The sequence below is a fragment of the Peromyscus eremicus genome, chromosome 18, assembly GCF_949786415.1.
Source record: "Peromyscus eremicus chromosome 18, PerEre_H2_v1, whole genome shotgun sequence".
Taxonomy (NCBI): domain Eukaryota; kingdom Metazoa; phylum Chordata; class Mammalia; order Rodentia; family Cricetidae; genus Peromyscus; species Peromyscus eremicus.
In genome coordinates, this window is record NC_081434.1 from 1897490 (window position 1) to 1921691 (window position 24202).

At 49.3% G+C, this 24202-nt stretch overlaps 1 protein-coding gene across 1 annotated transcript; it reads right to left on the reverse strand.

The window, feature by feature from the left end:
* Nucleotides 1-1413: 1413 nt before the first annotated feature.
* Stat2 (signal transducer and activator of transcription 2) lies at nucleotides 1414-23726 on the reverse strand. Its single transcript, XM_059245617.1, has 24 exons — nucleotides 23556-23726; nucleotides 18643-18780; nucleotides 18356-18506; nucleotides 17995-18090; nucleotides 17570-17659; nucleotides 17403-17478; nucleotides 16913-16998; nucleotides 16634-16785; nucleotides 14346-14504; nucleotides 14144-14236; nucleotides 13583-13642; nucleotides 12938-12955; nucleotides 11830-11923; nucleotides 11671-11718; nucleotides 11505-11588; nucleotides 11258-11356; nucleotides 11025-11160; nucleotides 10856-10908; nucleotides 10639-10733; nucleotides 9571-9707; nucleotides 9174-9356; nucleotides 8904-8961; nucleotides 3611-3897; nucleotides 1414-3319 (listed from the first exon to the last, which is right to left on the reverse strand). Exons 2-24 carry the CDS (start codon nucleotides 18771-18773, stop codon nucleotides 3177-3179), a joined length of 2529 nt encoding a protein of 842 aa, XP_059101600.1. The 5' UTR covers nucleotides 18774-18780; nucleotides 23556-23726; the 3' UTR covers nucleotides 1414-3176.
* Nucleotides 23727-24202: the final 476 nt, after the last annotated feature.

Here is a 24202-nt window from a genome sequence, read left to right on the forward strand (position 1 = left end):
TTGGTGCCTGTCCTGGATCTTGCTCTGTAGACCAGGCTGGCCTCGAACTCACAGAGATCCGCCTGGCTCTGCCTCCTGGAGTGCTGGGATTAAAGCCGTGTGCCACTGCTGCCCGGCCCATGGTGCACATCTTTAACCCCAGCACTCGGGAGGCAGAGGCAGGAGGATCTCTGTGAGTTCCAGGATAGCCAGAGCTACACAGTGAGACCTTGTCCCAAAACAAAACAACAAAGAAAAGTGAAGAGTGGAAGATGAAAAGATGTGGGGAGGTTAATGAGAAACGAGGCCCTGGATTTGAAAGAGAGCAAGGGGCACATGGGAGGGTTTAAGAGGGAAGAAAGGGAAGGGGGAAATGACGTAATTATATCACAATCTCAACAAATGAAAAGTAAAGGGAGATTGTTTTTTTCTTTTAAATAGGATCTCACTAAGTAACCCTGGATGGCCTGGAACTTAATATACAGACCAGGCTGGCCTCAAACTGGTGGGGATCCTCCTGTCTCGTTCTCTCAAGGATTACAGGTGTTTGCCACCACATCCTGCCTATTTCCTTTATTTCCATGGCCTAGACATCAAAGGACGTACACTCTGCCAATGAGGTCCACCTGTAACCCAACACTCAGGTGACTGAGGCAGGTAGATCATGAGTTTATTATCAGCTTGGACTATATCATGAAATCTTGTCTAAGAAAACCCACCCACCTGCCCACCAACCAGAGTCTGATTGTGGTGGTACCTAACTGTAATTCCAGTTCTGGAGAGCAAAGAGAGAAAGGTCACTGTGAACTCTAGGCTAGCCTATTCTACACAAGTTCCAGGCCATCAAAGACTCCATAGAGACCTTGCTGCCACAAAACAAAAAAATTAAGAAAGGTGCACATGGGCTGCAGAGTCAGATTCATGTTTATTTTTTAGAGTCATTCTACACAAGTTCCAGGCCATCAAAGACTCCATAGAGACCTTGCTGCCACAAAACAAAAAAATTAAGAAAGGTGCACATGGGCTGCAGAGTCAGATTCATGTTTATTTTTTAGAGTCATGGACTCATGTATCTGAGACTGTCCTGGAACTCGACATGTACCCTAGGCTGAGCCTTGGACTCCTGATCCTGCCTCTACCTCCTAAAAGCTGGGGTTATAGGCATGTGTCACCAGGCCTGGCCAGGTCCAGGTTTATGTCTTGACTTTGCCACTAACTAACTGAGTAATAATGGAAGCTTTATCCGTGGGACAAAGATGGCCGCACCAACCAGAGGAGAGAAGGAATGTGACAAGGTTTGGAATGTACCGTAGTAGGCATGAGAGAGATCACAGATTGATGACATTGCTGGCCCTAAGGAATTAGCTTTCAGGGACAGAAAAGCACAAGTGTTTGAAGAAGAGACACTTATACTGTTTTATTTTTCTGTTTGTTTGTTTAACAAAAGTTTATTATGATGTACAAAAGACTCGAGACAATAGTTCATTCTAGGTAGCAATGGGGAAAGATGCTACAGAGGGAACGTAGGTACTTACAAAGGAATGGAATGACGTGTTACCATCATCTCAGGCACAAAGCACTCTCTCTCTCTCTCTCTCTCTCTCTCTCTCTCTCTCTCTCTCTCTCTGGGTCCCACTATGTCACCCTGGCTGGCTCAAAACTCAGGAAGATCCACCTTCCACTGGAGCGCTGGGATTAAAGGCATGTATCACCCTGCCTGGTTTTGCCGTTTTTTCTTTTTTTTCTTCTGAGACAGGGTTTTCCTGTACAGCCCTGCCTGTCCTAGAGCTCACTTTGTAGACCAGGTTGGCTTTGAGCTAACAGAAATCTGCCTGCCTCTGCCTCCTGAGTGCTGGGATTAAAGGCATGCGCCACCACCACCTACCTTTTGCTGGATTTCTTAGCTTCCACCTGTTGGCTGGGGGCCTTCCTCTTACGACTTTTGCTTTTAGCTCCCTGAGCTTTCTCTGCTCCTCTCTGTGTATCTTCCTTATCTAGCTGCTTGGTTTCTGGTTTGCTCATGCCACCTTCATGGCTGGACATGGCAACTGCTGTCCCCTCTCCCCACTGTTACTAACCCCTTCCTGAACAGGACTCTTCTTCTGACACACCAGGAAGGAAATGGTCACAGAATGTCCCCTGTGTTCACTGACCACCAGGTTAGAGGAGCAGCAGCTGCTCCCAGGTTGCCTGGCAATGGCTAAGGCTGAAGGATGTCCAGAGGCCTCTGATAAACCTTCAAGGCCCCGAGGTCCTTGCTCAGGTCGCGCCTAAGGGACAGAAGCTTTGCTTTCACGTTAACAAGGTACAAAAGCAGCAGTGACAACGTATTAGTCAGACAGCTCAGAAGCAGCACTTCTCTCCAGACACTCGGTTCTACTGAGTACCATGACCATCAATTCCCGATGCTCAGAAACCTTACCACCCAGACCTCTGGGAGTGATTCTCTCCAGAACTGGGGAAGCAGAGATGAGGCTCCCTAAAATAGCAAAGCTTCACATCTTTGTAAGAGGAATAGGGTTATTTTGTAGGGGAGGAACTGAACAGGGCAGGGGACGGCTAGGAGGAATCCAACGTGCCATGCCCTTCCTCAGGATAGAGTTTCACAGGGTGGGCTGAAGCAGACAGCTCTCGGCCTCTATAGGAAAACGGGAGATTTGGAACTGGAGTCAGGAGCGAAGGGAGGAGAAGAGGAAAGGGTCAGGTTGGACCGGAAGTGAGGACTGGAGGGCTTGGGGTATGGTTCAGTGCTGTCGTGGTTGCCTACCATGGGTGAGACTCTGGGTTTGGCAAGACCCAGGACAGCAAAAGGAGAGGAAGAGCAAGACTCCACCCATCTCCGTGCTCTCCACGCCCAACCATGGTTCACACCAATTTAGCTTTACCGACCACCAAACCATTAAAATCCTTCCATACTGAAAAGACATCACTGCCTTGGACCCTCTGGTAATCTCCCAAATGTCCTGGCTTGCCATCAGGGCCGCTGTGTCTCCCAGCATGGCAGGCAGCCTCGAGGTTCTAGAAAGACTACGGCCAGCGTCTGTTCTGACTCGTTGCTGCTCCTTCAAAGCCCATCTTATACTTTCACCTCTTACTCCGAAGTTCACGGCTAACCCAGCTTACAAGGCCTCATTTCCCACTGCTGAAGGCAATGTCCTGGCGTGGGAGGTCAGAGGGACCAAACGGGAACACGGCTCCTAGTCATCCGAAGGAAGCAAGGGTCCATCCACATCAAAATGGCTTTGGCGGGACATGCAGGCTTCATCTATGATGTTCTGGCCAGCCAACAGCGGGTCATCACGGGGCATGATATCATCAATATTCACGCTTTCTCTGAAGACTAGACCACACAGAGGAAAATGTCAGGTCCTGATCCAAGTTGGAAGCTCCCAGCTCTAGCAGGAAAGGCACAATTGGGGCTGAAGGGGCTCTTGGGAAACGGAAGAGGAGGGTGGGACATGGGAGACACCTGCATTTCCTAACATAAGGAATCACCAGGAGATGAAGGAGGAACTTGGAGCTCCCCCTCTGGTAACAGGTCAGAGAGAGGTAGCTAAGATGTGTTCCCATCTTCCCCCCCCCCCCCCCCCCCCCCCCCCCCCCCCCCCCCCGGTCAAGCCTTATCACTTACTTTCCAGATCGTCCATGTTCAGTTGCTGCAGGTCATCAGGTAACCCTGATTCTGGCAACAGCTGCGATACAGGTCTCGGGTCTGGCTCCAGCAATGTTTGTGGGGCCACACAGAGTGTGGGGTTTAGTTCCAGCTCTGTCCCCAGATCCAGCCCTGTGTTCAGCAGTGTCTGTAACTCCAGGTCCTGTTCTAACTCCATCGGTGACATGACCTCCGCATTGAGCTCTAATGAATCCAGTTCTGGCTCCTGTTTAAGCTCCAGAGGCTGCTGCAGCTCGTCCACATGTCTAGGTGTACAAGGACGGACAACGGGACAAGACTCAGTGAGTGAAATACGTTGAGAATGGCAGCGAGCTGGGGCTGTGTTTCCAGTCTAAGAAGGTGGCCGGGAGCTAGGTATGCACACCTTTAATCCCAGCACTCAGAGGTGGAGGCAGATCTCTGAGTTTGAGACTAGTCTACGTAGTGAGACCCCTGCCTGGGGGGTGGGGGGTAAGGTCTAGAGACCTTGGACTTTATAATCAAGATTTTAGGATTTTTGTTTTTGTTCTTCTTTTTTTTTTGAGCTGAGGATCGAACCCAGGGCCTTGCGCTTGCTAGGCAAGTGCTCTACCACTGAGCTAAATTCCCAACCCTATTGTTCTTTTCTTGAGACAGGGTCTCATGTAGCCCAGGCTGGCTCTCAAATCTCTACATAGCCAAGGCTAGACTGGAACTTCTTCTGCTTCTTCTGCCCTCCACTTCCCCAGTGTGGGAATCAAAGGCATGTACTGCCACATCTGGCCTTGAAATCAGGTCTGTTAGAGTTTGAATCCTCTCATTTACGAGTTGGGCGAAGCTCAGATTATCATTTACAATTTTTAAAAATTTATTTTTATTTTCTGTGTGTAAGCATTTTGCCTGTGTGCACCACATGCATGCCTGGTATGTGATGGAGGTCAGAAGAGAACATCAGATCCCTGGAACTGGAATTATGAATGGTTTATAAGCCACCACGTGGGTGCTGGGGACTGAACCCAGGTCCGAGCAGCCAACTGTGTTTTTTTTTTTTTTTTTTTTTTTTTTTCGAGACAGGGTTTCTCTGTGTAGCTTTGCTCCTTTTCCTAGAACTCACTTGGTAGCCCAGGCTGGCCTCGAACTCACAGAGATCTGCCTGGCTCTGCCTCCCGAGTGCTGGGATTAAAGGCGTGCGCCATCACCGCCCGGCAGCCAACTGTTTTTAACTGCTGATCCATCTCTCTAGCCCCTCAGACCGTCACTTAAATGGGAATAATGAGGCTTAAAAATTCTTGATAGGCAACAGGATGGTTAAAAGCAGAATTCTGGATATCATTCAAAACAATTTACAAATTTAATGCAATCTCAACCCAACAGTGCTCTTCCCAAAAATAGAAGGAACAAACTTTATGTGTGCTCTCAAAAGACCCCAATTATAGAATAACAAAGCTGGAGGCTGGGTGTGGTGATCTATGCCTGTAATTCCAGCCTTGGGAGGAAAAGGCAGGGGAGTCAGGGGTTCAAAGCCAGCTACAGCCATATAGCGTATCTGAGGTGCATGAGACCCTGACTCAACAATAGCTAACATAATAAAATAATACTAAGATATAGTAACCAAAACAGCACAGTACCAACATAGAGCCAGACATCTGAGCCAATGAAACAGAATACAGACCCAGAAATAAATCCATGAATATACAGCCAACTAATTTTTGACAAAGGCAACAAAAACATATAGTGAGAGAAAGCACAGCCTCTTCGGTAAACTGGATGTCCACTTGCGGAAGACTGAATCTAGATTGTATCTTTCACCAATACAAAAACCACGGAGCCAGCCAAATGCCTCCGCGGGTAACGGTATCTGCTATCAAACCTAACAGCTTGAGTCCCATCCCATGACCCACGTGGTAGAAAGAGGGAGCCAACTCTTGCACACCGTCCACTGACCTCTGTACACATGTTGTGGCATGCATGCACACGTGTGCACACACACACACACAAAAAAAAATAAATACAATCTAAAAATCAACACGGGGGGCTTGAGAAAGGGCTCAGCAGTTAAGAGTGCACACTACCAAGTAACAGTCAGAGTACAAAGTGACAGAGTACAGAAGACCCAAGTTCAGCTCCCAGCACGCATGTACGGTGTTCACAACTGCCTGTGGCTCTAGCTCCAGAACCTCAGTCCTCTCGGAGTGGAGGACTCTGGCCTCCACAGGCACCTACGCTCATGTGTATGTACCCACATGCACACACATACATAGTTAAAAAGAATAAATCTTAAGCAGGGCATGGTGGTGCACACTTTTCATTTCAGCACATAGGAAGCAGAAGCAAGCAGATCTTTGTGCATTTCAGACCAGACTGGTCTACACAGTGAGTTCCAGGCAAGCCAAGTCTGTGCGGTGAAAGTCTGTCTCAAAATAAATCAACATAAAAGAGATCATCGAGTCCTAAACATAAAACTTGAAATTATAACGTTATATAAAAGAAAAAACCTCGGGACTGGAGAGATGGCTCAGTGGTTAAGAGACAGTACTGCTCTTGAAGAGGACCTGAGTTCAATTCCCAGCACTTGAACTGGACAACTCACAACTGCCTCTAACTCAGATCCTGGGGATAAGAAAGCCTCTTCTGTACGCACACAGCCCCACCTCCACCAGACACATACGTATAATTAAAAAAAAAATCTTAGAAGGAAAAGAAAAGCCTCAGAACACTGGGATAAACAATAACACAGCCCTGAAAGCACATAAAATAAAAGCAAAAACAGACTAAATGCAATTAAATCAAACTAAGGATATTCACAGCAAAAGCAACAGTCAGCAGAGTTAGCAGCTTATGGAGTGGGAAATAATACTTATTAACTATTCACTCAAGAAGGGATTAGCCGGGCGGTGGTGGTGCACGCCTTTAATCCTAGCACTCGGGAGGCAGAGCCAGGCAGATCTCTGTGAGTTCGAGGCCAGCCTGGGCTACCAAGTGAGTTCTAGGAAAAGGCGCAAAGCTACACAGAGAAACCCTGTCTCGAAAAACAAAACAAAACAAAACAAAACAAAACAAAACAAAACAAAACAAAAAAGAAGGGATTAATCTGCAGGAGCTGTAAGGAATTAAAAACTCAACAGTAGAGAAAGCAAACAAGGGGCTGGAAAGACAGCTCGGTGGCTAAGAGCACTGGCTTCTGCAGAGAGCTGGAATTCAGTTCCCAGCAACTGCGCGGAGGCTAACATCTGTAACTTCAGTTCCAGGGCATCTGATGCGCCCCCTCTTCAGACCTCGGAGGGCACTGAATACATGCAGTGCACAGGCATGTAGGTACAACACTCACACATGTAAGTAAAAATGAATATATCTTTAAAGAGCAAATAATCTCACTTACAAATGGGCCGAAGGTCAATTTTTTTTTTCTTTCTTTAAGACAGGGTCTCATTATGTAATCTAGACTGGCCTCAAATGCTCAGTCCTCCTGCCTCATTCTCCTATGTGCTGGGATTAGAGGCACATATCAACACACCTGGCTTGGGCTGAAGATCTGCAGAGACACTTCTCAAAAGAAGATACACAAATAACAGGAGTTGGGGATTTAGCTCAGTGGTAGAGTGCTTGCCTAGCAAGCTCAAGGCCCTGGGTTCGGTCCTCAGCTCCAGGGGGTGGGGGGTGGGGGAGGGAGAAGAAGAAGATATACAAATAACAAAGCATATGAAAAAAAAGAAGTGTTTAGGCACCAGGAAAATACAAATCAACCAAATCCTCAAATCCACGGTGGGATATTATCGTCTCATAGTTAGAATAGCTAATTGAAAGAATCCAAAATGCCAGGCTTCCACCTATAAAAATCCCAGCACTCAGGAGGCCAGGGTGGGAAGAGTGTCACATGTTCAAGGCCAATTATGGACTTCATAATGACCTTCCGACAAGCCTGGGCAACAGAGTGTGATCCTGTTTCAGAAACCAAACAACCAAACAAACAAAAGACGCAAAGTAGAAATGGGCTGTAATCCCAGCACTTGGGAGGCAGAGGCAGGAAGACCAGGAGTTCAAGAGCAGCCTCAACTACTCGAGACCTTGCCTCAAACAAAGGGGCAGGGCTGGAATGACGGCTCAGCGGTTAAGATCAGTATTACTGCTCTTGCAGAGGTCCCAGGTTTGATTCCCAGCACCACATGGCAGCTCCTAATCACTGTAATCCCAGTGCCCAGGTATCCAACAGACACTCTCTTCTGGCCTCCACAGGCACCAGGCACGAAAGTGGTACACAGACATACATGCAGGCAAAACACCTGTACACATCAAATAAAAATTTAAAAAACAAATGCTAATGATCATGAGTTGGTTAATATAATGTAGGCATGTATCAAATTATCACACTGTACCCCATAATACATACAAATATTATATGACAGCTATAAATTGAAGGGGAAAAAAAGCCAGGCACAGTAGCTCATGCCTTTAATTCCAGCACCTGAAAGGCAGAGGCAGGAGGATCTCTGTGAGTTCAAGGCCAGCCTGGTCTACATATCGAGTTCCAGGACAGCAGGATTCATCTCACACAGAACAACAGCAAACAACAAACAAGCCAGTAAACTCATTGATCAATCGGCAAATGAATGAATGATCGTGGATCATTTAGTAGCCATGTACCTTCAATATGCTGCCTCATCACACCAAAACACAGTTTCTTTCTTTCTTCTCTTCCTTCCTTCCTTCCTTCCTTCCTTCCTTCCTTCCTTCCTTCCTCTTTTTTAAGTTTTTTCGAGACAGGGTTTCTCTGTATAGTGTTGGTACCTGTCCTAGAACTCACTCTGTAGACCAGACTGGCCTCGAACTCACAGAGATCTGCCTGGCTCTGCCCACAGAGTGCTGGGATTAACGGCGTGCGCCACCACCGCCTGGCTGGAAGCACAGTTTCTTTAGCTGATACCAGTTGTACCTCACAGGCCAAATGTGAAGATTCAACAAAATAAGAAAACACACAAAACATTTTGCTAGTACCCAGCAATAACATACTTGTAATATGATCACCACTGTTAATACCTACTCCAGCGGGTCCTCATAAGGGGTAAACAACAAAAAATTTTTTAGAAAACCGGTACTATGCTTGGCATTAGGAAGGGTCCCAACTACATGAGTGGTTATGATCATGGCTATCAGGGAACTCATATGGAGACAGCAGAAAAGATGGCAGAGGGACAGAGGAGAGAAGTTGCTGAGTTGGGGTCAGCAGGGAGAGGAGGGGGGATGGACTGGAATGAGCCGGCTGGAGGCGCTGTTGAGTGAAGGGTTTGTAACTCACCTGTTAGAGATCACAATGAACCTTTGTTTCAGGTATTTCCTCTGTTCTTCAAAATTAACTGTGGGGACAGACAGCAGGTGGGAGAGATCAACGTATTGAACACACGGGTCAAAGTTCCCCAGGTGCAGGATGGTCCCTGACAAGTGTACCTCCCTACTAACGAGCATGCACTGTGGACAAACGTGTCCCGTGTGTGAAAGGAGGGAGCCAGATTGAACAGTATCCGAGAATCCTTTCATTCTAGGAAGGATGTCTGTCAATGATCCCAACCTTTTTCCTGGTAGTAGTGCCCAAAAGCTTCATCCCGAGGGATTCTGGGATAGAGGAATCGTAGCGGATTCTCGGGGATGTTCTCTTCGGCAAGAACCTGGTAGTGGTGGATGATTTCTGTCAGTGGGAGTCTCTGTAGCACTTCCTTGGTGTAGGGCTGCACGGAGTAGATGAGCACTTTATCTGAAGAATAGATGTGTAGCAAGAGGGCTTGAGGGGTGAGACTACCCCCAGAGCTCCCTGCCCTAGCTGCCCAACCCCAAAGCTACTACGAGGTCCAGGCAGAGCCCCAGAATCCAAGGGTAGGCAGAGGGTCAGAAGGGGTGGGGGGTGGGGTGCCCGGCAGAAAACAGAGACTGAGGAACAGCCCGGGGGGTGGGGTGGGAGAGGGGCTGACCATCATCCTGGTGTTCCACCCAAGAGCAAGTAATGCCCCCTTCAGAAGTTTCACTGAAGCGCAGGAGAAAGGTGCCGGAGACCGTCTTCTTCAGCAGTCGGCGTTCCTGGCTCCGGCTCACGAAGCCCATGATGCGCCTGGAGCAGACGAAGCCGCTGTAAGACCCCAAGGTCCCTGTCCCACGTGTGCGGAAGTGGGAACCAGGATATGGCCTGGGCGGTTTCTGTCACTCACAAACTTTTTCATCTTGATCAAATCACATAACTTTAGAGACAATGCTCCTACCCCCCAGGGTTTGAAGAGGTGTGAGGTTTCAGAGAGGACGCACTGATGAACAGCAAAGTGACGGGTGACCAGAGGTCTCAGCAGCTGAAGGCACCTGCCACCAAGCCTGACCACCCGAGTCCAATCTCTAGTTCATGGTAGAAGGAGAGAACCCACTCCTGCAAACTGTCCTCTGACCGCACGCATGCACATGTACACGTACACGCACACGCACACAAAATACATAAAAATATAACAGAGCTGGGCATAGTGGCGAATGTCTTTAACCCAGCTCTGGAGTGGCAGAGACAGGTGGATCTGTGAGTTCAAGGCCAACGTAGTCTACATAGCAAGTTCCAGTACAGCCAGCCACAAAATAGAGAAACTCTCTCTGTCTGTCTGTCTATGTCTGTGTGTGTGTGTGTGTGTGTGTGTGTGTGTGTGTGTGTGTGTAAAAAGTAAGGAAGGCCAGGTGATGATGGGCAGTTGCCCAGGCCTGGGTTTATTCTCAACTCTGTCCACTGAGCAAGTTCCTAATTTCTCTGAGCGAGACTGGGTGTCCTCATGAGACTGAAGGTGGAACTCTTCACCACCCAGTGTGGTTTTAAGGACTACATGAACAAATTTATGACGGCACCCAGCAGCTCCGCAACACAGCGGACACCTGAAAAATGCGGGCCACAATTACTAAGGCGACCTCCCACCAGTTTTCGGTCTCTCCCGTGGGCCACAGGGGGGCGCACGACGTCCACTTCTGAGCCCAGTGGGACACATGCTGGACAGGAAGGCTGAGGAAGGCCTTACCCATCATTCCAGAGATCCTTCAGGTGGTCATGGACCAGCTCCAGAATTTTGTCCAGCCATGTCCAGAAAGGGATCTTGCCAGGGGGGCTCTCTCGCTGAAGGAGGCATGGAAAGGCAGGAAGAAATGTGGGGCTGCCTTTAGTGCAGGGAAGGGTCGTGGCAGGGCCAGAATTTGGACTGGGGACTGGAGGGACACAGGCTGTAGGGAGTTAGTTACCTTATAGAAGTCTACCCAGGACAATGATGCTTCCTCCATCTTGCAATTCTTTCCTGTGAGCCAGAGACACAGATTGAAGAGGCCACAGGGCCAGGCAGAGGGTCTGGGATAGGACACGGGGTAGAGGAAAGCTAGGCTAGGGAAAGGCTGAGAGAAGAGAAAACTGTACCAAATAGCTTGGTCCTCAGCATGCCCAGCTGCTCAGAATTGAGGCCTCGGCCAATATAGGAGGAGAACTGCCAACTAAGAACAGGCCCCAGCAAGCTCCAGGGGGCTTTAGGAGGTTGGCAGAAGAACTGGGGGTTCTGTGGGGGAAGAGGGAGGTGAGACGGCTCAGAAGCAGCCCTTCCCACCACGCCTCCGCTCCTCTCTGCTCCTCACCCATTCACCTCATTCTCCTACCTGGGGGGTTGAGCTGAGCATGTTGAACCAGAGAACTGAGGCCCAAGCAATGGAGAGCTGGTTCATGTTAGAAATGATCACCACAGGGAGCGTGTCCGTCTGGGGAAAACACACAGGGGTCACGGTGGTGGCCGACATCTGCCTCGGCTCCTGGGTGACGTCCCGCTCCAGGACACTTCCGTCCATCCGTGCCCTCCTGTGCCGCCTTCTAAATCTGCTGCCTCTAGCCCTGCTTTCTCTCGCTCACCTTCAGCTCCATCTTCAGACCCTGGTACACGTACTGCACCACAAAGTTGATGATGTGCAGCTCCTCCGTCACGGCCAGTGGCCCCTGGAGAGTCACAGTGATCAGGGAGGTCCCTTTGGTGAGTCCCTGGCCTCAGCGCCCTGTCCTGGTGGGTCTCCGGCCTTACCTTGCTGTTACCTTTTCCTGTACCCACAGAGCGTTGCTCCACCAGCGTCTGTGAATTGGGGGGAAACACAATGCCAAGGAGGGGACCCAGGGGCCAAGACCTGGAAACGCGCCAGCCCGTTCCTTTGGATTAGCTGCCAATTCTATCAACCCTCCTTACCAAGAAGCCAAAGTCCCAAATCAAGCCTTGTCTCTGGCCCTCCTCAGGAGTCAAGGATTTATGGTTTGAGGTCAGAATGTTGAACTTCCGGAAGCTGTTCCAAGGAAAAGATAAATGAAGGCAAAGAGCAAGGTTAGTCAGTCTCTCTCTCTCTCTCTCTCTCTCTCTCTCTCTCTCTCTCTCTCTCTCTCTCTCTCTCTTTTCTCTCTCTCTCTCTCCTCTCTCTCTCTCTCTCTCTTTTCTCTCTCTCTCTCCTCTCTCTCTCTCTCTCTCTCTCTCTCTCTCTCTCTCTCTCTCTCTCTCTCTCTCTCAGGTTTCACTATGCAGCCCAGGCTAGCCTTGTATGTTCAGCAATCCTCTAGCCCCAGGCTCCTAAGCACTGAAATTTCAGGTGTGTTCCACCACGCCGTGCTCAGAGTTAAAGAATCAGCAGGAAAGGAACAGTGAGATGGCTCAGCAGGTAGAGAGGCTTGCTGCCAAGCCTGATGACCTGAGTTTGATCCCCCGGACCCGCACGGTGGAAAGAAAGAACAGACTCCTACTAGCTGTCCTCTCACCTACACACATTTCCGTATTTCTCTCTCTTGATTGTGCGCACACACACACACACACTCACTCTCCATGAGTAAAATACGAAAAAAATTAAAATAAAAAATGTAACTTAGGAGGAAAACAGAAATTCCACTTCATTTCAGACTCCCCCTTCTCCTGTCGTCCAAGTACCGAATCCCCTCCCTTCTCTGCTGGATGCCCACCAGGGTTGCCCCCTCCCTTCTCTGCTGGATGCCCACCAGGGTTGCCCCCTCCCATCTCTGCTGGATGCCCACCAGGGTTGCCCCCTCCCATCTCTGCTGGATGCCCACCAGGGTTGCCCCCTCCCATCTCTGCTGGATGCCCACCAGGGTTGCCCCCTCCCTTCTCTGCTGGATGCCCACCAGGGTTGCCCCCTCCCATCTCTGCTGGATGCCCACCAGGGTTGCCCCCTCCCTTCTCTGCTGGATGCCCACCAGGGTTGCCCCCTCCCTTCTCTGCTGGATGCCCACCAGGGTTGTCAAGTGTGGTTGTGCAGATCATGTGTGCAGTGTACATGTCCGCATCAGGCACCTACCCTGGTAACTCTGAATTCCTGAAAAGAAAGAAGAAGAAGAAAAAAAAAATCAGTGGTTCTGTGGGGGAGGTGGAGGAGCGGGGGATGGCTCAGAAGCAGCCCTTCCCACCAGGCCTGCATTCGGGAATTTGGGGGTCAGGCAGACCCTAGAGCTCACTAGCCACATGGCCTGACACACTGGTAATACCTACCCGGTGGAGCTGTCAGTACAATGAAATAAGCCTGAGACATGCATGGCATCTGGATTGTGTTCAGTGAGAGGGAGGTGGGGATATTTTGTTGTTGTGGTTGTTTAGGTTTTTTGTTTTTGTTTGTTTGCTCTTTTTTTTCTTTTTTTGGGGGTGGTGGGGGTGGTTTAGAGACAGGGTTTCTCTGTGAAACAGTCCTGACTGTCCTGGATCTCGCTCTGTAGACCAGGCTGGCCCCGAACTCACAGGGATCCTCCCGCCCCTGCCCCCAGAGTGTAGTGCTGGGATTAAAAGGGGCGCACCACCACACCTGGCTTGGGGGAGGTGTGTTTACTTCTGTAAGGTAGAACGGAGTGGACAAAAGGCGGCCAGAGGGTCCAGCTGTGCAACCAGTACCCCTGGCACCACCTATTCCCATGAGCCATCTTAGTGACATCCTCCGGCTGCCTGGACTCACCTGTCAATGAAGACTTCTGCTTTGAGTGATTCATTGCCCTCCTGGAGTCTCACCAGCAGCCTGGGCGAACAGGAGATGGAGACAGTGGTCAATCACTGCTGCTGCTGCTGCTGTTGGTTTGTTTTTGAGACAGGGTTTCTCTGTGTAGCCAACTGTCCTGAACTATTGCTGTAGACAAGGCTGGCCTTGAACTCACAGAGATCATGCCTGGCTCACCAATTCTTGATAAGTCCAGATGTTTAGAGAAAATGGGGGGGTAGGGGGGATTAGAAGAGGAAAGTGAACCGGAGGGGAAAGAAGAAATTTCCATCAGAGAAAAGATCTGCACTCAGAAAAGGCACAATGGCAGAGTAGGGAAAATGAGGCAGGACTTAGAAAATGCAACCTTGCCAGGCGGTGGTGGCACATGCCTTTAATCCCAGCACTCAGGATGCAGAGCCAGGCGGATCTCTGTGAGTTCAAGGCCAGCCTGGTCTACAGAGCGAGATCCAGGACAGGCACCAAAACTACACAGAGAAACACTGTCTTGAAAAAGCAGGAAAAGAAAAAAAAAAAAGCAACCTTGGTCGGACAGTGAACTTGCTCCCGGTCTTCAGGATGAGGGGTCGGTGGGGAGTTTGGGGCATGCAGGGCTGGGTTTCCACCACAAAGGACCTAAGGAAAGAGGCGTGGAGAGGTGATGACAGCTCAGTGTCTGTGACAGCCGTATCCCCGTGTTTCTTCTTCGTTTCTCCCACCACAGACCCCGCCCCGGCCACCAGACCTTTGGAGCAGGCGCTGTAGTAACTCTGTGACTTGGGCATTCTGCAGGTCCACGCCTTGCCTAGACATGTCACCCTCGTAGTGAAGACTGTGACTCATCTCCTTCAGCTGCTGCAGCAGCTGCCGAAGGTGGAACAAGAGTCTTGCTCCATCTGTCAACCTGGGTGACAGAGTGCGGGGAGAGGGGATGTGTAAGTTTTAGGGGGCCCCCTGAGGTTCTGAGTGTCCTCTCTTTAATGACATGGAGAGTTGGAAACTGACTTGAGCTAAAAAAAAAAAAAAACCTAGAGCCAGGTGTACCTCTCCGCACCCTCGTGCGCCCACACTCAAGGTTGAAGCAGGAGGGTCAAGAGTTCAAGGCCAGCCTGGGCTATATAATGTGATCCTGTCTCAAAAACACACACATACATACACACAAGGGGTTAATGATGTTGCTCGTTTGGTAGAACGGGCACAAAGCCCTGGGTTTGATCCCTGGCACTGTATAAACTGTGTAGGGGCACATACTGGAAATTCCAATACTAAGGAGGCAGAGGCAAGATCAGAAGTTCACCTACAGCTATAAAGTGAGTTCAAGGCCTGCCTGGGATACGTGAGACTCTGTTACAAAAAAAAAAAACAAAAAACCAAAAAACAGAATCCAGGAAGCATACGGAAGAGTATTCAACACACTTTTTTTGTTTGTTTTTATTTGAGACAGTTTCTCTGTGTAGCTTAGGATATCCTGGAGTTCGCTCTGTAGATCCGCCTGCCTCTGCCTCCTGGTGCTGGGATTAAAGGCGGGTGCCACCACTGCCCAGCTCAGAACCATCTTTAGTAAAACCCCAAGAAAAATGTGCCTATGGCCTGAGAGATGGCACGGTGGGTAAAAAGTACTCACAAAGCAAGCCTGACGTCTCTGAAACCCATCCAGAGGGGGCAGCAGAAAACAGGCTCAACAGAGTTGTCCTCTGACCTCCACACATGCAGCATGCGTGCCCTTCCCATCACACACACACACACACACACACACACACACACACACACACAAAGACAGAAAATGGGGTGTGGGGAGATGGCTGCTCTTCCAGAGGACCCAGGTTCAATTCCCAGCAACCACATGGCAGCTCACAACTGTCTGTGACTCCAGTTCCAGGGGATCTAACACCTTCATGCAGACATTCATGCAAGCAAAACACCGATGCACATAAAAATAAATAAATCATTAAAATTCTTTTCTTTCTTTCTTTTTTTTTTTTCCAGACAGGGTTTCTCTGTGTAACAGGCCTGTCTGTCCTGGAACTCACTCTGTTGACCAGGCTGGCCTCCAACTCATAGAAACCTACCTGTTTCTGCTTCCTGAGTGCTGGAATTAAAGGTGTGAAGGTGTGCATCCCCCCCACGCCCCAGCTCCATTTTCTTTCTTTCCTTTCCTTTCTATTTTATTTAATTTTTATTTTTTGGTTTTTTTGAGACAGGGTTTCTCTGTGTAGCCCTGGCTATCCTGGAACTCGATCTGTACCAATTTGCAGATCAAGGTGGCCTCGAACTCACAGAGATCTGCCTGCCTCTGCCTCCTGAATGTCCATTTATTTTATTTTATTATTATTATTATTTTGGTTTTTGGAGACAGGGTTTCTTTTTTCTTTTCTTTTTTAAAAAGATTTATTTATTTATTATGTACACAGTGTTCTGCCTGCATGTATACCTGCACACCAGAAGAGGGCACCAGATCTAATTACAGATGGTTGTGAGCCACCAAGCGATTGCTGAGAATTGAACTCAGGACCTCTGGAAGAACAGCCAGTGCTCTTAACCAGCCCAGGTTTCTCTTTTCTTAAAGATTTATTTTATTAAATAAGCATGGTAGCCCGTGCCTTTAATCCCAACACCAGGGAAGCAGAGGCTGGAGGACTGGTCAGTTCAAAGCCAGCCTGGTCAACCCAGTGAGTTCCAGGCTACCCAGACCTACATAGTGAGACCGTGTCTCAAAGGCAAACAAAACCAAGGGTAGAGATGGTGTTCAGTGGGGGAATCGTGACTGTGCATTAATCCATGACTTTCCCTTACTTCTTTACCAAGGCAAAGACTGGACTCGGGTCTCCCTGAGTTGTGAGGACAAGAAGCAGGGAATGAGACGGTCGAACAAAGATGCTGACAGAAGAGGCACCACTTCCTGCAGTCTTTCCTTCCCCTCCCCTGCGCTCCGCCCCAGCCCTTCACTGGCTGCCCCTAGACGTCACCATGTACAGAGTGCCGTGAGGACTAGGTCTGGCATGTGCACGAGGACGGAACATCTTTCCCTCTTACCACCGTTCCAGCTGTTCCAGCTGCAGCTCCGGGGGTGGGGCTCCGATGCAGGACCTCTGCTGCTGCACCCTCCACTCATCCAGTTTCGGCAGCAACAGGTCGACCAGGGTGGTTAATCGGCCTACAAGTGCTTTGGAGGTATCCAGCACCTCCTAGCCGAGAGAGAAGACGAGGGCTAAGTACCTCTCTCCACCACCCTCATCAACCAGCGAAGTGGCCGGAGCCCCCCAGGCCTCTCCCCCGGGCCCCTGCTGCCCCGCCCCGTACCCTCCTCTTCACCTTTCTCATCCTGTCCAGTTGGTTAGCCGTTGTCTGTACAAGCTGCTGCTGTTGGTTCTGATGGGGGTCCAAAGACGATGTCTTCTCTGAAAGGCAAAACCAAGAGTCAGCTCACGGACTCCTCTGCTCTTTCCCGGTCTCAGTCAGAAACAGGGAGTGACGGGTGGAGGGAGAGGCAGGGAAAGCCAGGCACAGTACAGGCACCGAGGATCCCATGGGCACATTCTAAATGGACCAGAAGCCCGCTCAACCTGCCGAGGCAGTTTGCTGCATAAGCCCTCCGTCACTGACTAGCTGTTCCTCAGCTGCGTCTCTGGTCCACCCTCTACAACACACCCTGGCACCACTGCTGTGTACTCTGACAGGACGATGGACGCTGACATGTACGGCTGAAGGTGACTACTGCTCACTGGAGCATTCAGCTTCTGTCATCATCTACACTAGGTCCCCAAGATGGCCTCTGTCTTTTTCCCGCTTTGAGCGGACCTACTTTGAGTGAAAATCATGTATCTGAAGCTGAAGACGTCGTGCAGGTCTTTCAGTTGTGTGATGGATCTCACAAATATCTGCAGAGGAGATGGGACCCCAATAAGGCTGCTTCCTAGGGGGCAGAAAAGCTGAATCCTCTCCATCCCGACACTTGCCATATCCACCAACCTCAACCAGAGCCCTTAAATCCAGGATTCGGGATTCAATCTCAAACTGCTGGCCTTCCACTGCTGCTTCAGGAGCTGGCCTGGCTTGTACCTGAAATAAGACGTTCTGAACACGTTTGAACTCTTGACTTTTCTTTTCTTTTCCCAAGACAGCATCTCTGTGTAGCCCTGGCTGTCCTGGAACTCCCTCTATAGACCAGACTGGCCTCAAACTCAGAGATCCTCCTGCCTCTGCCTCCCAAGTGCTGGGATTAAAGGTGTGCTCCCCCTACCTCTCAGGATGAACTCTGACTTTTCATCCCTAAAATCGTGACCTGAAATTATTCTGCAGGATTTGGGGAGATCCTGATCAGAGACAAGTTCCCTGAGTCCTTGCCATGGTATCTTTCTATCCCAGGAGCATTCAACATCACCACCATCATTTACCTCCTGAGTCCTTTGAGCCTGATTCAGAATTCTTTTCTCTTCCAGGAGAAGGTTAAAGATCATCTCCGCCAACTTGGTAGGGCCATTGGAAAAGGTCTAAATGGGAAAAAGAGAAGGATCGATCCATTAAAACTACCTCAGTGACCTGCCAATCCAGACCCTGCTCTCAGTCTCCCCAGTATTTTCCCTCCCTCGAGGTCCCTGGCCATCTCCTATGTATATCTAGACTCTGTATCTACCTCTCTCGGTCCTTTACTCTGCCCCAAGTTCAGACTCTGCTCCTTCCTCCAGGTCAGCGCCCTCCCTTTGCATCTTTAGGAACAATTCCGTACCCCACCATTAGTCCAAGTCTGCCAGGTACCTGGATATCCCGGCTGAATTTTCGCAAGTTATGCTGTAACAGAAAACAATCAGGGTCTGAGCTGTAGTGGTCCCACTGGTTCAGCTGGTCCAAGATGGTGAAGTACAGCATGTTGGCCGTGGAATGGTCATTGCCCAGCACAACTTCCCTCCTGAGGACCAGCCATGACAAGGATCAGGAGCTCTGTCTCATCGCTGCTGCTGTGAGATCCCCCACCCCTCCCAGGACGTCTCTAGAAGCCTGTGGGCTCAGAAGAAAGGAACCCTCTGAACTCCCCAACCCCTCACCAGTTCTGGCCTTCGATCCAGACAGCCAAGTGCTGCCGGACGTCCATGGGCAGGACGCTCCGTGAGTAGAGCTGGTGCAACTGGTCCAGGAACGGGCTATCGAGATTCTGCAGCATCTCCCACTGCGCCATCTGGACTCTGCGTGGAAAGGACGCCAGTTCTCAACGGGACATTTTACTGAACCAAATCATCCATATAGTCTCAGGATGATCTATGAATTTATATTTGGTTTATAAAAAGCGAACATGCAGGCAGCGGAGGCACACGCCTTTCATCCCAGCACTCGAGAGGCAGAGGCAGGTGGATCTCTGTGAGTTTGATGCCAGCCTGGTCTATAGAGCGAGATCCAGGACAGGCTCCAAAGCTACACAGAGAAACCCTGTCTCGAAAAACCAAAAAAAAAAAATTTTTTTTGTTGTAAAAAGTAATTCTTATTACAGTTTGCTGCAGTTTTTCCGGGGAATACTATTTCACAGTTGCAGTATGTGGTACTTGTTGTTCAAATGGTAACTTTCAGAATGATGCTGGGCGGTGGTGGTGGTGGTGGTGGTGGTGGTGGTGGCGGCGGCGGCGGCGGCGGCGGCGGCGGCGGCGGCGGCGGCGGCGGCACAGCCTGTAATACCAGCACTGGGCAGTTGGGGGCAGGCTCAGCTACACAGAACAGGCTGGACTACATGAGACTCTGACTCAAAAAAAAAAAAAAAAAAAAAAAAAAAAAAAAAAAAAGGTGAATGAACAGTGGAATAGTGTAAGCATTATCTATGTACACCTTGTCCAACCTAACAAACAATATTTCCACTGTCTGACGCATCTAGCTCCTCCAGTTAATTCACACTAGTCTTTGTATTTGCTTACGCTGGAAGGAAGTGCTGTGTGATGTATGGCAAATGTGTTACTGATTAATCAATAAAACACTGATTGGCCGTTGGCTAGGCAGGAAGTGTAGGCGGGGCAAGGAGGAGAATAAAGCTGGGAAGTGGAAGGCTGAGTAAGAGAGACACTGCCAGCCGCCATGATGACAAACAGCATGTGAAGATGCCGGTAAGCCACGAGCCATGTGGCAAGGTATAGATTTATGGAAATGGATTAATTTAAGCTGTAAGAACAGTTAGCAAGAAGCCTGCCACGGCCATACAGTTTGTAACCAATATAAGTCTCTGTGTTTACTTGGTCGGGTTTGAGCAGCTGTGGGACTGGCAGGTGAGAGAGATTTGTCCTGACTGTGGGCCAGGCAGGAAAACTCTAGCTACAAGGAAGCATAATCAATAAAGATGAATGTTGGTCTTGAGTAGTCGTGATTTTTGCTGGCCCTGGAGCTTTCTCTAGGGGCAGGTAAGAAAATACACCTCACCAACTGCCCACCAGCTAGGCAAGGACCTCCATTTAAGGTGTCTGAAGTGTCACAGTGAGTCATTCAGTCTCTAAGACTGGAGCATATTTATGACTTCTGTCAATCCCTGGCCTCCAGGTGAATTACCAGATTTGTAAAGACCCAGAAATTTCACACACACTGTGTGGCTGGAGAGATGGCTCAGAGGTTAAGAGCACTGCCTTTTCTTCCAAAGGTCCCGAGTTTAAGTCCCAGCAACCACATGGCTGCTCACAACCATCTGTAATGACATCTGATGCCCTCTTCTGGCCTGCAGGCATACATGCAGACAGAACACTGTATACAGGCAGAACACTGTATACATGATAAATAAATCTTTAAAAACTCCAGGGTTGGAGAGATGGCTCTCTCCTAGAGGTTCTGAGTTTAATTCCCAGCATCCACATGGTGGCTCACAACCATCTATAATGAAATCTGGTGCTCTCTTCTGGCATCCAAGCATACATGCAGGCAGAAGACTGTATATATAATAAATAAATAAAGATTTATTTTAAATAAATAAATAATAAAATTAAAAAACCCAAAAACCTGTTTTCCCAACACAAATCTCTTATCTATTATGGGAATTAAAAGTTATTTATCTGCTCCCATCAGCGGCCCAAGGAAGCCTCTCTGATGACAAGTGGGGTATGAGTATAGCAGAATATCATTAGGAGGGGGCTGGAGAGATGGCTCAGAGGTTAAGAGCACTGGCTGTTCTTCCAGAGGTCCTGAATTCAATTCCCAGCAACCACATGGTGGCTCACAACCATCTGTAATGAGATCTGGTGCCCTCTTCTAGCCTGCAGGCATACATGCAGGCAGAACATTGTATACATAATAAATAAAAAAAGATCATTAGGAATCATTTCACTGATTTTTTTTTTTTTTAGGCAGAGCTCAGGAACCCTCAAGAAGAGGGGGAGGAAGGACTGTAGGAACCAGAGGGACCAAGGACACCAGAACAGGCCCATAGAATCAACTAAGCAGGGAGTCACAGGGCTCACTGAGACTGAAGGGGCAAACTTGGAGCCTGCCTGGGTCTGTGCAGGGCCTCTGCACACATGCTGTGGTTGTTTAGCTTGGGGTTTTTGTGGGACTCCCAACAGTGGGAGTAGGGGGTGTCTCTGACTCTTTTGCCTGCTCTTGGGATCCTTTTCCTCCTACTGGGTCGTCTCTACTAGGTTGCCTCATCCAGCCGGGCGGTGGTGGCGCACGCCTTTAATCCCAGCACTCGGGAGGCAGAGCCAGGCGGATCTCTGTGAGTTCGAGGCCAGCCTGGACTACCAAGTGAGTCCCAGGAAAGGCGCAAAGCTACACAGAGAAACCCTGTCTCGAAAAACCAAAAAAAAAAAAAAAAAAAAGGTTGCCTCATCCAGCCTTGATATGAGGGTTTGTGGCTAGTCTTACTGCATCTTGTGATGCGGTGTTCGGTGTGCTGGGAGGCCTGCTCTTTTCCGAATGGAAACAGAGGAGCAGGGGAGCTGGGGAAGAGGGGATGCAGGGGGTGGAAGGGGTGGAGGGAGGGGAGGCTGCAGCTGGGATATACTGTATGAGAGAAGAAAAATAAATAAAATTATTATTATTATTACACCGGGAGCCTAAAAGATCAGGAGAAACAAGCACACTCGTGTTCTTCAAAGTGACATGATTCTACTACAGAGCAAACAAAAATATCTAGGGTCCATGAGCTGGTTTTCTTCCCCTGAAAGTAGAATAGGGAAGGGAAGAGATTGGGCAGAAAATCCAATTTTTCTTCTCTGTCTCTCTCTCTCTCTCTCTCTCTCTCTTTAAGCAGGGTTTCTCTGTGTAGCCCCGGCTGTCCTGGAACTCACTCTGTAGACCAGGCTGGCTTCCAACTCACAGAGATCTGCCTGCCTCTGCCTCCCAAGTGCAGGGATTAAAGCGTGTGCTACCACCACCCAGACCAATTTTTCATAAAACACAAACAAACAAAAATTATTTATTTGTGTGTGGTGTGTGTGCGCGCGTGCGTGCGTGCATGCACGCACACACAAAGAGGTGGGGCAGAGTGGAGCAGGGCTGTGGACCAGAACAGGGCTTCAAATTCCCTGGAGTTTGAGTTTCAGGATATTGTGAGTCTTCCAGTTCAGTGCTGAGAACTGAACCCCAGTCTTCTGCGAGAGCACTAAGCTCCCTTAACCACTGAGCCATCTCTCCACCCCCAGGAGCCAATTTTTCATTTTAGCCTTTTAATAACCCTTGATCAGCCGTTGCTGGAGATCAAATACAGGACTTCTCTTGTGCTCTGTGATTGCTCTAGCTGAGCAAATCTTCATTTGGGTGTCTGACTCTTTAAAACTATATACTGTATTGCTTTTTGGTTTGGTTTTTTTTTTTTTGAGACAGGGTTTATCTGTGTAACAGCCCTGGCTGTCCTGGAACTCACTTGGTAGCCCAGGCTGGCCTCAAACTCACAGAGATCTGCCTGCCTCTGCCTCCCGAGTGCTGGGATTAAAGGCGTGTGCCACCACTGCCTGGCCTGTATGGTTTTAAAAAGAAACAAAAACTTCGTTTTAAGGACAAGATCCCAGTTTTTCAGAAATTAAAGGGCAAGTATCAAAGTAAGGGAACAAGTAAACGCTGAGATTTAAATAAGAAACTAAAACACAAGAAAAAAAGAAGTTGCTGGGTGTGGTGGCACACACCTTGAATCCCAGCACTCTCGGGAGGCAGAGGCCCAGGCTCATCTACACAGCAAGTTCCAGGACAGGCAGGGCTACACAGAGAAACCCTGCCTCAAAACAAACAAACAAGTCTTCTAGGTGGACTGTACTGTGGTTATAGGAGCTGCAATGAAGTACTTCCTCTAGCTTCACTCTCTCAAACGCCAATTTTGCAGTAAATAAGGTTTTCTGAAATAAATTAGACTTTGTGTGTAACCTTAAGCAGTTTCACCTTCTAGGACTTTATAGTTTACATATATAAAATATATATGTATATTATTTGTATATATATATGTATGTATGTAACAATTACTGATGCCTGTTTTTATTTATTTTAGTAAGGATCAAAAATTATGTGAAGGGGCTGGAAAAATGATGGCTCAGCGGTTGAGATCCTTGGCTGCTCTTCCAGAGGACCCTGGATTCGAATCCCAGCACCCACATGGCGGCTCACGACCACCACCACTCCAGTCCCAGATCTGACGACCTCTTCTGACCAACACAAGCATTGCAAGCATGTGGTACACAGACAAAAATACGCTTGTTTACAGGTTAAAATAATAATAAACAAACGGATAGACAGATACGCAGAGCAGAGGTTAAAGCTTTGCCTTAGGACCAGGAACAAACGCTACATGCCAGGCTTCAGGGGGTTGCGGAGGAGTTCTGGAAGGAAGTCGACAGGGTTGAGAAGTAGAGCTAAGCGGGGGTGTTAACATCCTGCACACGCCAGAGCATCAGCTTCAGCCAGCGAGCTGCAGCCTTATCCGCAGGGGCATCGCTGAGGGACAGGAGCCCTTCCTTCCCGGGACCGGACTCGCTCCTCCCTGCTCTGCACACCCTCTCGGGGCCTGTACCTTCCGAGCGTCCAGGGCCGCTCCTCCCAGTGGCTCCCGCGGAAACTTGCAATCCTCCAAGCGGCTCCAGAGCCCACCCCGCCCCCGACTTCGGCGGACCCAGCCCGGGAGCGGCGGGACGGATCACCGAGCTGCGCTGTAGACGCGCGGTTCCGGGCTCCCCGGTGCGGCAGGAGGCTCGGCCACGCCCTCCCCCCGCGGGGCACTCCCATTGGCGGAACCGTAGCCCCGCCCACCGCTGGGCGGGACGAGCGGCTCGAAACCTCACGGCCGACTTCAGAGACTGGCCGAGAGGCTCGCCTTAGCGCCTGCCCCCGGCACCCGAGAGGGGCGGAGCCCAGTTAATGTCATACCAAGAACTCAAGCAGCTGACTTTCCCGAACCTGCACTCTTAGGGAAAGGAAACGAAACTAGAGTGCGTAGAGGCACCAAGGACTCCAGAGAAGGGGGTGGGACTTGCATTTCAGCACTTTAGGATAGGGAGGGAAGAGCCGAGGTACATATTTTTTGAGGATATAATGATAAATACCGTCGGGTCATGCTATCAGTTTTTAATTTCTATAACCACTTGTTCAAGTGAAAACTCAATATTCCCTCATTAGAAATGTAAAAGCCGAGTTTCAAGGAAGAAATAACTGACAAGTGAT

Bases quoted from the DNA above. Each gene is read 5' to 3' on its own strand.
- Stat2 (XM_059245617.1), bottom strand. From the start codon at position 18,773: ATGGCGCAGTGGGAGATGCTGCAGAATCTCGATAGCCCGTTCCTGGAC. The intron at 16,999-17,402 runs GTAGGTCCGCTC...TTTGCCTTTCAG, and splicing joins ATACATGATTTTCACTCAAA to AGAAGACATCGTCTTTGGAC. The intron at 13,643-14,143 runs GTTGCTTTTTTT...CTGTTCGCCCAG, and splicing joins AAGTTCACTGTCCGACCAAG to GCTGCTGGTGAGACTCCAGG.